At 37.0% G+C, this 13,613-nt stretch overlaps 2 protein-coding genes across 2 annotated transcripts in view; both read right to left on the bottom strand.

Annotated features, from left to right (window-relative positions):
* LOC107688936 (very long-chain acyl-CoA synthetase-like) overlaps window positions 1–4,814 on the bottom strand; it is a 10,788-nt gene extending 5,974 nt beyond the window's left edge. The window contains exons 1-4 of the mRNA XM_016486778.1: window positions 4,192–4,814; window positions 946–1,155; window positions 604–762; window positions 354–478 (exon numbers count right to left, since the gene is read on the bottom strand). Coding sequence (XP_016342264.1) covers window positions 354–478; window positions 604–762; window positions 946–1,155; window positions 4,192–4,666 — 969 coding nt within the window. The 5' untranslated portion in view covers window positions 4,667–4,814. The remainder of the gene's footprint in view (window positions 1–353; window positions 479–603; window positions 763–945; window positions 1,156–4,191) is intronic.
* A 1,446-nt stretch (window positions 4,815–6,260) lies between these two features.
* On the bottom strand, window positions 6,261–13,613 carry LOC107688935 (very long-chain acyl-CoA synthetase-like). Its single transcript, XM_016486777.1, has 10 exons — window positions 12,938–13,613; window positions 11,521–11,730; window positions 11,213–11,371; window positions 10,363–10,487; window positions 9,525–9,719; window positions 9,299–9,389; window positions 8,950–9,148; window positions 7,169–7,266; window positions 6,568–6,698; window positions 6,261–6,467 (listed from the first exon to the last, which is right to left on the bottom strand). Exons 1-10 carry the CDS (start codon window positions 13,404–13,406, stop codon window positions 6,291–6,293), a joined length of 1,854 nt encoding a protein of 617 aa, XP_016342263.1. The 5' UTR covers window positions 13,407–13,613; the 3' UTR covers window positions 6,261–6,290.

The raw sequence follows: 13,613 nt of genomic DNA, 5'->3' as shown, positions 1-13,613 counted from the left end.
ATGTATGGGAAACTGGTAATGTATATCGAAATATCGGAAATGTGTTTAAAAATCATATCACCGTTATTGAAAAAAATAATATCGCGATACATATTGATATTGAATTATTGTCCAGCCCTAGCTTCACACATCACTACACTATTGACAATGGACAAAATACAGCTGAAATTTTGGTAATATGGCTGCAACTTTAAAATAATAATAATAATTTTGCTGTCTATATACGCTTTGGACAAGTCTTCTCAAGTCTAGGCAGCTCACTAGGTTTTAACAGAGCTAATGACAGTTTAAGCCCCTAAAAATAAATTATAAAGACAAATATCTCCATACTTATAAACCATATGTGCTTTTACCTTTGGCATATTGCAGAGGTAGCGCAGTGTTTCACCAATGTACTGCATCACAGTTATGTTGTACTTTCTGCAGTCGTCCCAGAACTGAGAGGCGGAAAACTTCCTCCGCAGAACCACAGTGTTACCTGGAGAAAACATGTAAGATGTAAGCAGTACTATATATATATATATATATATATATATATATAAAACCACAAGACTAATCTAAATCTTCTAGATATAAAATCAGCGTATAATATAATCATCAAACCTCTTTCAATGGATCCGACAACTCCGATGAGGAATCCAGCGCTGTGATACAGAGGCAGATTGATGTAGAATATGTCTTCAGACGTCACTCCACAAACACCCTGGATGAACGATGAAGCCCAGACCCTCTCATGGGTCACATATGCTGCTTTAGGAAGACCTCCATGGACCGAAATACCAATGTTATTTAGGGATCTTTATTATATATACAGTCATATATCAGTGACTATATATTTAGCTTTTTTTTTTTTTAATCAGCAGTATCGGCCTGCTTTGATATGCTATTGAATGGAATATAACAATAAATATTACATAAACCACTACATGTGGCCTTGTCAGATACCTGTAGTGCCGGAAGTGTAGATATACAGTGCTGTAGTCCTGATATGGATGTTGGACCTGAGAGACGGGGACAGAGGCGTATCTGAAGCTTTGGCGATGGCTTGACCGATACACTGAATGCCGTCTGTAGTGCGCTCATCCGACAGGAGGTATACAGTTATCCCCTTTTCTTTCAGTGCCGGCAATATCTCCTCAACAGCGTCACGAAGCACTGCAAGAGAAACACTTCACTGCAAAACTCTAGTTACTGACACACCTGTATGATTACAATAATTCAGAGATAAATTGTTGATTTCCAATGATTTAAAAAAATCTTATTAAACATTAACAAAGCAGTTTCTGATATCATGCAAAAGTCTTCCAGATATCGGTTCCCAAAGAAACAGGCTGGTTTTTACATGCACAGCATGTGCTTGAGTTCTCTAGGCCAGTGCTTCTCAAACTTTTGTCTTGTGTTCCACTTAAACCCGTAAGTGGGGCTCAAGCACAGCTTCATTAATGTGCTCTTTTTTCATATTATCCACCGGATAATATTTTCAACTCGAAAGTAAGTAAATAAATAGAAGAATAACAAAGTGCAGTAAATGGTAAACAATTTGGGCTGCAAACCTCTTTTTGTAGGGATGTAAAGGTATTATCAATATAGTGATAACTGCCTCGATATTATCGTGGTCACATGACGATATGAAACAATTGGTCTTCCGGGCAAAAAGTGTAGTTTTCAAAATTTAAACTTCTTATTCTAACATAAAAGGTCTTTAAAGTTGAGTTTTGGGCCATTATGCTTTGGCAGAGTATCTGCCAAACTAACTAAAACCGAAAGCACAATATGGCTTAAAGGGATAGTTCATCCAAAAATGAAAATTTGATGTTTATCTGCTTACCCCCAGGGCATCCAAGATGTAGGTGACTTTGTTTCTTCAGTAGAACACAAATTATGATTTTTAAGTCCAGCCGTTGCAGTCTATCAGTCGTATAATGCATGGCAATGGTAACAAAATCTATGAGAGTAAAAAAAACATGCACAGACAAATCCAAATTAAACCCTGCGGCTCGTGATGACACATTGATGTCCTAAGACACGAAACGATCGGTTTGTGCGAGAAACCGAACAGTATTTATATAATTTTTTACCTCTAATACACCACTATGTCCAATTGTCTTTGAGCGCGCGCAGGCATCCGATGCGTGAGGTGTGTACGCGCTCTGGCATAGTTTACGTTAATGGGTGTGTTGATATCCAGCCGAAGAGCAATCAACCATAACTTCAGGCGAGCAGGCTCAGAATTTGGGAATACGTGGAAAGTCACCACTCCCGAATGCCTACATCTTGGATGCCCTGGGGGTAAGCAGATAAACATCAAATTTTCATTTTTGGGTGAACTATCCCTTTAATTCCTTCAAGTCTGTTTTTGCCGCGTGTTTCAAAGCGAAGCACACATTTCGTTCAGGCGATCAGCTCGTGATCCTCTGTTTTCCGCGCCTCAGAACGGCTCCGTTCACACTGCATGAATGAATGCAGTCAACTCGTTTACTGCATGTGCTGTGAGTTTAGCGCGCGTTTGGGATCGCAACCTCTTGGGATTTAGACTGCATACAGTGTTATCTGTATGCACCAAGGGTCTGAAAATTTTCATTTTTGGGTGAACTATCCCTTTAATTCCTTCAAGTCTGTTTTTGCCGCGTGTTTCAAAGCGAAGCACACATTTCGTTCAGGCGATCAGCTCGTGATCCTCTGTTTTCCGCGCCTCAGAACGGCTCCGTTCACACTGCATGAATGAATGCAGTCAACTCGTTTACTGCATGTGCTGTGAGTTTAGCGCGCGTTTGGGATCGCAACGGCCACCAGTTAGGCTTTATTTTCGCTTCAGATAATTACAGCATTTCACTAGACTTGTAGAGATGCGTTTTTGTAAGCCTGTTTTCATTGAAGCTGGATTGTAATTTCCCTACTGTAGTGTAAAGCAAAAATAATATACCTATGAAATATTCATTTTCATTTTTTTACAGAGCAATTGTTTTAAAATATATGGCTATTGCTGCATAGGAATAATAATAATATAAAATTGTTGTCGTTATTATTATAATATTCTAATTTGTTTGGCTTCCTAAAACACCAGTCAGTGTGAATGTAATTTAGACTGAGACAGTAAGAGGGTTGAGTCCCTTTTAGAGTTCAGGTAGAAGTCAATTCACTGACTTTTTTCTGACTTAAGTTTTCTTAGTTTAGAAACATGGGTTGAAGCTCCTAATTTTGAACACTCAAGTGCATTAGATAGAATCATTTAACTTTAGAACTTTCATTTTTTTCCAAGTTTTAATTAATCTTTTTTTTAAATAATCAAAATAAATATCGTACTGTCGACTTCATATTGAAATTAGTGCTGTCAAACGATTAATCGCGATTAATCGCATCCGAAATAAACGTTTTTTTGATTACATAATATATGTGTGTACTTTGTATATTTATAATATATATACACACATATGCATGTATATATTTAAGAAAAATATGTTACGTTTATATATTAAAATATAAATTATATGAATATAAATATATACCTGTAAATATTTTCAAAATATATGCTGTATGTGTGTGTGTATTTATATATACATAATAAATATACACAATACACACATATTATGTAAATAAAAACTTATGTTGGATGCGATTAATCGCGATTAATCGTTTGACAGCACAAATTGAGATATTATCGTATCGTGAGATTTTCATATCGTTACATCCCTATCTTTTTGTGATTATATTGAATTTATTACTAAAGTATTGTTAAACATTATTACATTTAAAAGATTACGATCGTTTGCAAATAGGTTTGCAACATCAATCAGCATAACGGACGGTTTTTGTACAGCTAAAAGAACTGGAAGCAGCGCCACATGCAAATAAGATGAATATAGCTGAAACCCTGCTAGATGTAACAAATATAGTCAGTAATTAGCACGCAGGACCTAACAACGCCCCTTTTTATTGTGACTATAATTTAAATACAACACAACATCTGCTTTGTTGCGTAAGTAATTATTTTTTGACAGTTTTAATCTTTTTAAAAGTCATAATTTCTGTTTTATATGTTTAAGAAAGCCACTTATTTCTCAAATGCATGCACGCATTTAGAAAAAGGTTGGGAATGAGTGCAAACGCCTCACAACATGACATTCCGATGCTATAGTAGCCCCTTCATCCATGTATAGTATCTCTAGTGACAGTAGCCTACATAAATCTCACCAGCAGCTGCTATGAGCACTTTCGCGCCGCAGCAGGAGAAGCAGTGAAGGAGTGATTTGGATCTGATGTTGAAGTTCAGGAGTGCTGCGGGACAGCCGAGCTTAGCCAGGCCGAGCCAGGTCCACACGAAGCGGGGTTCGTTGCCCAGGAACAGCGCGACCGAGTCCCCTTCTCTGAGCCCAGCCTCCGAGCGCAGCGCATTCGCTACTTTGTTACTCTCCTTATCCACCTCCTCGTAAGAGTAAGTCTTCCCCTCGAAATGAATAAACGCTTTTCGCGGGTGTTTCTTCACCGCCTCCAAAAAGCAGTCCACAATACTATAGAATGGAGTTTTCCTCTTGTATACATTTAATCGGATCCCAAATCTAAGAGCCCTGTACATATACACGCAGTCCTGGAAAAAGTATGTGGAGAAAGTTTTCAGCAGCGCGGGGAGAAGAGCCAAGCCCGCGAGGAGAGTGAGCCACACATACATGTTTACTAGAGGTTGGACAACACTAGGGTTTTGAGATTAACTATATGACATAGCCTGACACCACTTCCACAGTCTTAAAATGCATGGGCCACATTCTCTAAATGCAAGTTCAGCCTTTTTGGGGCTCCAGAGAGAGATTATATCATTCTGATCCACCCCCGACTATACTCTCATCGGGTTGCCAGATCCTTCATTAAATCGGTGCCTTGTTTCCACACGTTTTTAATATGAGAGACCAGGTCTCTCAATACATTCAGATAATTAACTGTGATTTGTGGTTAAGTTTTTGGTAATGAACATTTTTAAAGGAAATGATGCTGAATTTGTTGCTGCACATTCTTTGTCTTTTTTTTTTTTGTACAAATTGCTTGTTGCTAGAATATTTTCATGTCACATCTGGTAAGTATCTATTAAGAGTAATTCTTCCAAGCAAAGATTTTAGATTTGCTGTCAACCGTTTTGACAAGAAAATTTAAAATTGATTAATTTAGTTTGCCACGGTTGTACACAAAATTACGAAATTAGTTGCTGCAGACATTCTTCGTAATTTTGCAGTTTTTTGGTACAAATTGCTTGTTGCTAGAATATTTTCATGTCACATCTGGTAAATGTCTATTAAGAGTTATTTCTTCCAAGCAAAGATTTTACATTTGATCATTTTGTTTGCCATTGTTGTACACAAAATTAAACTCCGTTCCAGATTTTTCTCTGGAGTAACAAATATAATGCTGCATTCACATGATTATTTTTCTATTTTAAGCTCCCCAGTTTACAGTAGTTAAGCACAGAGGAAATCTTTGTGTTTTGGTGTTTAATTCCATGCAGTGGCACTAAATAATTGCATATTAAGTAGGTCATTATATTATAGAAACTTATTATGTGGGCTGATATTCTAATTATTTAAAGACTTAAAATAATGATTTAAACAACTTCTGTGGCAAATTCATGGAGAGTTTATGAATTTCAATATTCCACGATCAAATACTCTCTAACTATTCATATTAAACAAAATAAATACTAATAATTACATTTAAAATGGCACAACGTTCACTTTTTTAAATGAATTTAATTGTATTTATTTATATTTTTGGAATTACATTTTCCACTTAAATTACAAATAACAAAAAAAAAAAAAAGGTAAAAAAGGTTTAGTGCGTGAGTATTTTAAACTCACAACTTGGCAACCCTCATTCAATTCAGCCTTTGAGACATGAGCCAGTGGGAGGGTTTCTGTGGGAGCCAGTCATCTTACAGCAAACTCTTACGAAACTATTTGTTCACCGCAGAAAGCCTCTTTTGAGATTGACAATGAAGAACTTTTGAAACTGTTTTATTATCTTTTTAAACAATGTTGTCATATACTAGTGTGATAAATAAACTTGTCTTTAATTTTTTGAAATATGCACAATAAGCAAAATAATTTTTTACACCAATACATTTGTTAAATTTATAGTACAGACAAAATAATCATAATTGCATTTTTGTGTGTTGATTGTGATCTCTGGACAGTTATTGTCCAATTATTTGTAAATTATTTTATAAATTTAGAGTTGGGAGTCTGAACAAATAAAAGATTTGATTTTTTTTTTAATTATAATTTATAACTTAAAGAACATCCTGCTCTTCACAATCTGAAATGACCATCCAATATCGACTGATATGTGTCACGTGTCAGAGGTCTGTAGCTTTTCACCATCTCATGTAAAACAAACAGAGGGTCGGTGATTACAGCAGGGTTGAAGCCCTCCTCTACCAGCTTCCCTTTCAGCTGTTTGAAAGTGCAAGTCACAGCCAAACAGTCCTGCAATCAGAAATCCTTTGACTTATTTGAGAGACATGAAAGAGTACATAAATGCATTGACAAAGGGATCATGTATTCAGAAAGAGCATTGTGAGGTTACCTGGATCCTTATAAAACGAGGTCTGGCATAAGAGGGGAGGTAAGTGGTCACGTGACTAAAAATGGCATCGGGCTCAAACTGATGGTCTTTCTTCAGTGTGATGGTAGCCATTCCTGTCCTCCCCTCATACCCTTCAAATTCAATAAAAGATCAAGGGTCACTAATGGGTTTAGAAGAAATATTAACTAGTGGTGTCAATGTCAAGTGAATAGTTCACCCAAAAATGAAAATGTACTCACCCCAAGGCCATTCAAGATGTGGATGAGTTTGTTTCTTCATTGAAACAGATTTTGAGAAATGTAGCATTACATCACTTGTTCACCAATCAACCAATAAACAGCTTTTCACATCACACATTAATTGATGTACTGGAGGCATGTGGATTACTTGTAGATTATTGTGGTGTTTTTATCAGCTGTTTGGACTGTCGTTCTGACGGCACCCATTCACTGCAGAGGATCCACTGGTGAGCAAATGATCAAATATGTTCCCATGAAGAATCAAACTCATCTACATCTTGAATGGTCTGAGGATGAGTACATTTTCAGCTAATTGAAATTTCTGCGTGAACTATTCTAAAAGGAGTGAAGTAGCATTAAACCTTGAACTGTAACGCCGTATACATTTGCTTCCTCGATACTCGTTGCCATAGTCAAGATGTCAGACACTTCATTTGTGGAAACGTTTTCCCCTTTCCACCTGAGATGAAGAGGACCATGCAGTTATTCAAGATTATTCTATTTGAATGTAATATTAAAGCTGTAACTTCTGCTTTTAAGTAGAACAAGAAATTCCAAAATTCTGATTCCTGGTTCTGGGATCAACTCCTCACTGTGGTTTTCAAATCTTTCTTTTTAAACAGAAGAACGTGTTCAGATAAATATACTGTAAAGGCTAACATCCTTATTGTATTTATCCTTACAGTATTCAGTGATTATTAGACTCCTAGAACAAGACAACCTTTGAAATCGATTCTTGATTCCCAATGCCTTAAAATTAATTCGGGTCCAAGCACCGAAGGTGCGATGGCACCTAATGTATCCGTTAGATTTCTTATTATTCTTCCACTCTGGAAGTCTATGGCTGCCCACTTTTGCGGGAAAGTTATAAAATTTGGCACACTGATAGAGGACAGTCTGAAATGTCACCATAGCAAATTTGGAGTCTCTAACTCAAACTCTCTAGCGCCACCACTTGTCCAAATTTTCCCTCATGTTTATTCTAATAACTTTTGAACCGTAAGGCACAGAAGGAAAATTCTTTTTCTTCTTATTCCTTGGCTCATGCCGTTTTGAATTATCTCCGAAATTTAAAAATGGTAAGGTTTAGCTTTTTCACTAATTTTTTTTTTAAAAACCTACTTTTTCGAACTCGTCCTAGACGGTTAGTCTGATTTTCACCAAAATTGGCTCAGATCATCTCCAGACCATGCTGGCAAGAGGTAATGGAATTCAAGTTGATTCATCAAACCGTTCTCGAATAAAGCGCGAACGAATTCTACGAAGAGCACGCAAAAATGGATGTGAGAGTATATCTCCGCAACGGTTTGGTGTATCGATCATCTTCAGACCAAGCTGGCAAAAAGTTATGGATTTCGTGTCGATATACAAAGCGGTTCTCGTTTAGCGCATCAACGAATTTACTGGAAAGATGCCAAACTGCATCTGAGGCTGTATCTCTGCAAAGCTTTGACATATTTACACCAAACTTTGTATGTGCCATTGTTACCTCACACTGACCAGGCCACATCATTTTGGTAACAGTGCCACCTATTGGTCAAGAGTAATAAACCATTCATTAACCATTAATTATGACATTTCCAAAAATGCTAATCATTTTTTATTGCATTAGCCTATTATAATGAAATTGGTCTCAAAATATTCCTTGGGTCATGCCGACAACATGGTTACCAATTATGCCATAGTCGGCCGAACTTCCTGTCCGCCATTTTGCTTAATGTTGAAAACCTACTTTTTTTTGTGTCGATAGACAAAACCATTTTTGTATAGCGCTGCTACAAATTTGAGGCTTGATGCCAAAATGACTCTGAGGCTGTATCTCTGCAAAGCTTTGACATATTGACACCAAACTTTGTATGTGCCATTGTCACCTCATACAGAACACACCACATATATTTGATTACAGCGCCACCTATTGGTCAAAAGTGGTAAGCCAATAAATAATATTACTAGTGGTTGTATTTATGATTTTTCAGCCATTTTAACTAAAATCATCTTTAAATGTTTTTAATTACTCATTGCTTCAGTTGGTCTGATGCTTGCTTCTGTAGTGCTTGGCCCCATAATTGCTGCTTGCAGCTATATTTCTTTTTGGAATCGATTCCTAGCCCTATAGAACAACAATTCTAATGCCATTTTTCACCTAAAAGTGTCGCCCACCCGATCCTGGAAGTAGATGAAGTTTTCGTGGTCTGTCCTGAACAGATCTCCAGAGTTGAAGTAAACATCTCCCTTCTCAAACACATTGTAGAGTTTCTTCTTCTCTGTCTGTTTGGGATCCCTGGCATACCCACCAAATTGGGCCTTCTGGGTAATCTTTGCTACTAGTAGACCAGTTTCACCTGTATTACAGTCAATGACACATTAATGACACGTTCGTAAGTAAAAACCAAACAACTGTGCTGTGACAAACAACTTATCATGACATATTTTATGCATACAAACATGCTTCCTCAGAAGTACTGTTCATTAAAAATGAACATTTTACTTGCCTTTAACAACTTCTATGCAAAATCCTTCTGCGTTTCTTACAGGCTCGTCTTGTTCTTGGTCAAACTTAACCAATGCATATGGATAGATTTTCTGAAATAACATTAATGTGTTCAGACAATTTCAATAGTCAACAGTTCTCATTTCAGTACTTCTGATTTGTCTAACTTGATGAACTGCGGGTAAAAGAGTAACGACCACATTCACTGAACATTTCAGTAAATCTACCTTATGAAAATAATTCACTCTACCAACAGCCCCAATTTTCCCAGCATAGTTCAAAAAGCCCAGGGTTCCCTCGGTTGAGCCGTAGAACTCTTTGATGTCAACATTTCCAAATCTGCTTATGAACGTCCTCCACACCTCTGGTCTGATCCCGTTCCCAATGGCCATTCTGACGTTGTGTACTTGGTCGCTAACACGCTGGTAAGGATGAGAGAACAAAGATGAGAGAACAGCTTATTGTGCAGAGCAAATAGAGCACTGCAGACACTGGAGCGGAGAGTGGGGTAAGATGTGTCGCCAACATAACTGCATTCATATACAGCAGCCTGTGTATATAAGAATGTATTACAAAAACAAAAAATTATAATAATTTTGCACGTCACATTTCTCAAAAAATTAGCCGTGTGGAAGATACTTCAGGTAAATTGTCATAGTTACGATAGTATTCATGGCATCAAAATGTCTTCATTTAGCCCAATAAAGGAGCTTTATTATTTTTCTCATGCATTTAATATTTGATACAAATTTCATAAACACAAAGATGTTAAAAATATACTACAATAAAATATTTTAAAAAACATATCAATAAACAAAAATTTTGAGTTCATATTTTTATTTGATGTAAAACTGTTCACATATTCCATGTGATAATGATTCAACATACACTACTGTTTACTATTTCTTTACTCTGTGGCCAGAGGACAACTTAAAGATTGGCTCAGCTTACCCCACTCTTAATTACAGTGGGCAACCAACACAACCATCCTTTCAAAGTACTGTAGATGACAAAAAAAGAGGAAGACTCAGTGTTGCTGTTCGGCTTCTTAAAATGTTCAAATACCTTTGGTGAATTGCAGAGGTAGCGCATTGTTTCTCCAATATACTGTATCACAGTGACATTATATTTTCTGCAGTCGTCCCAGAACTGAGAGGAAGAAAACTTACTCTTCACGACAACAGTAGCTCCTGAATACAAAACGAACCAAAGCATGAAACAAAAGGGAAAAAAATCCAGAAACCATGAAAGCATGTACACATACACACAAAAAAGAATAGTAAAAAAAAAAAAAAAATCATGAAAGCACATACACAAAAACAAAAACCAACATCCATGAAAGCACATACACAAAAACAAAACAAAACAAACTAGTAAAGAAAGACAAAAACCAACATCCATGAAAGCACATACACAAAAAATACGAAACAAAAAAGAAAAGCAAAACAAAAAAAAAACAACATTCATGAAAGCACATACACAAAGTAAAGCAAGAAAAAAAAATCAGCATCCATGAAAGCACATGCTCAAAAAAAGAAAGGAAAAAAACAACAACACAATATTCATGAAAGCACATACACAAAAAAGTAAAGCAAAAAAATAAAAATAAAAAATCAGCATCCATGAAAGCACATACTCAAAAAAAAGAAAGAAAAGGAAAAGCAATAAAAATAACCCAACATTCATGAAAGCACATACACAAAAAAAGTAAAGCAAAATAAAATAAAAAAATCAGCATCCATGAAAGCATACTCAAAAAAAAAGAAAAAGAAAAGGAAAAGAAATAAAAAAAAACATTCATGAAAGCACATACACAAAATGTAAAGCAAAACAAAATCAACATCCATTAAAGCAACACATGCACAAAAACAAAACGAACATTTTGGATTACCGACACAAAAAAAATAATTCATACCTCTTTCAATAGCACCTCCGAATCCAAGGGTAAAGCCAGCACTGTGATACAAGGGAAGGCAGATGTACACCACATCATCAGACTTCAGACCGCAAACGGAAGGAAAGAAGGACATGGCCCACAACCTCCGCTGAGCAATCACTGCTGCCTTTGGAAGACCTGCAGGGGACACGGCTCATGAAATCCACTCAATTAGTAATTACAGATTTGTCATTTTGCTGACACTTCTGTCCATTCTCTCGGGTGCAAAATCATCCTCAGTCAAAAATAGAGTACAATAATGCATCAGTCACTGAATCCAGTCTTACCCGTCGTGCCTGATGTGTAGATGTACACCGCTGGGCTGCTGAAGGTGATGTTGGCCCTCAGGTCTGCAGGAATCGGCTCATCTGAGGCCTGTGCGATCTTGTCTGTAAGACTCTCCATTCCCTCAGCGGTCACCTGGTCAGTCAGCATATAGACAGAGATTCCCTGCTCTCTCAGAGCGGGCAGCACCTCCTCAACAGAATCCTGCAGTTCTACATGAGGGGTTTTCAACATACGAAATATATATGACTAGATGCGAGTTACACAACTGTAATGCACAATGTGGAGGCAAAGAGCGATGGAAGCTTGTTTCCACCATAGGATTAAAAAGTTAAATAATAAAGGTAATTGTGAGGTTTTGTTTAATCTCACAAGTTTATATGAGTTTATATCTCACAATTCAGACTTTTTTTCAGAATTGCAGAATTGTTTGATACAAACAAGATAAAAGCTGTTTTAGTTCAATTCTGAGGGAAAAAGTCAGAGTTGCGACTTGTGAGATGTTAACTTGCAATTGCAAGATATAAACCTGCAATTCTGAGAAGAGAAAAAAAGTAGAATTGAGAGATAGATTTTAAAAGAACGTGGAATTCTGAGGAAAAATTGCGACTTGCAATTGTGAGATAGCCTATAAAAATTGCGAGATGTGAGATAAAAAGTTTGAATCATGAGATAAAGAGTCACAATTTATTTTTTTTACCCACAATTATGCAGCCATCTGATTACAGGGGTGATAAAACCACATTCATTCAAGGCCTTAATAATCAGAATCGAGTATTCAGACATTAAGTTTGATTCATTTCGTGATACTTCACATGACAGAAGACAGCGCGAGAAAGAAGGAACAAACATAAATGCAACAGACGCTACATCTTTAAACAAGCTCTTTTTAAAATACACAGCGCTTTAAATGCGCGATGCTGAGTGTTGAACACCCGTGAAGACGGTCGCAACGAAAATATTGCTGGGGCGTATTATGATTATTACAGTAATATGCAGGCAACGCAAAAACACAGCTACTGAGGTGTTTTTCTTTGAGTTATGCAGCACCTATACAACCAGGTAACACCAAAGCGTCTCATTTTCTTCAGGAAAAAAAAAAAAATCTGAAGATTACACAACTTAAGAATTTTTTAGTAACTGCACTTAAAATGAATATCAAAATATGCATAAGAATGTTTGTTCCTAAGAAATTTCTTAACTATTTTTTTTATTTTTTATAAATAGGCTGAACAATTTTTGGGGGGTCTCTAAATAGTTCATATACTTCCATTTGTGTTAATAAAAGTTAATAATCGTGTAACCAGCGTTGGTGAGAAACGGGACAAGGAACACGGAGTCAACAGCTTTACAGTGAATACAGTTACTAAGCACTGACTGCATCTGACAAATACACCTTTGAACTGTTAGTGACATTACCTGCACCAGCTATCAGCACAGTGGCCCCGCAGCAGGTGAAGCAGTGCACAAGTGATTTGGATCGGATGTTATGATTGAGAAGAGCAGCAGAACATCCGATCTTGGCCAAAGCCAACCACATCCACAAGAACATGGGCTCATTTCCTAGGAGGAGCGCAACTGTATCTCCTTCATGAAGACCCGCGTGCTTCAACAAACTCCTCGCGATCTTATTACTCTGTTTATCCGACTGCGCATACGAGTATGTTTCATCCTGGAACCGAATGAACGCTTTGTGTGGGTTCTTCTGAACCGAATCCAAGAACCGATCCACTAAGGTATAGAAAGGGTTGGATTTGAGAAATTTAGGCGTACGGTATATAGATATTGCTATCCGACACATGTACTTGGCCTCGGCGATAAAGTAAGGATAACGGAATCTTAATGCAAATAAAAGTAAAATGGCACTTACAATAAACCAAAACATCATGGGATCCGATTCCTTTCCGCTAAACCTACTTTCTAATAGAGCGCAACGTTTAGATAGCGATAAAGTTGAGTGTAGGCGGTGCTTCGTTTTGTGGGAATGACTCAATGAGCTGATAGCTATGAAATTAAGCGATATCGACAAATATACACGGCAATATTTGAACAGTTTGCGACGCTATAATCGGCAACGCTCGCATTACCAGAGAAG

Source organism: Sinocyclocheilus anshuiensis, unplaced genomic scaffold, assembly GCF_001515605.1.
Source record: "Sinocyclocheilus anshuiensis isolate Anshui unplaced genomic scaffold, SAMN03320099.WGS_v1.1 scaffold1062, whole genome shotgun sequence".
Classification (NCBI taxonomy): domain Eukaryota; kingdom Metazoa; phylum Chordata; class Actinopteri; order Cypriniformes; family Cyprinidae; genus Sinocyclocheilus; species Sinocyclocheilus anshuiensis.
Note: the sequence above shows the minus strand (reverse complement) of the source record. Positions and strands in the feature narration are given on the sequence as shown.

Coding starts and splice junctions, on each gene's coding strand:
- LOC107688935 (XM_016486777.1), bottom strand. CDS start 13,406: ATGATGTTTTGGTTTATTGTAAGTGCCATTTTACTTTTATTTGCATTA. Junction 11,372..11,520: donor CTACACATCAGGCACGACGG/GTAAGACTGGAT, acceptor TGTCCCCTGCAG/GTCTTCCAAAGGCAGCAGTG. Junction 9,149..9,298: donor TTGCATAGAAGTTGTTAAAG/GCAAGTAAAATG, acceptor ACTGTAATACAG/GTGAAACTGGTCTACTAGTA.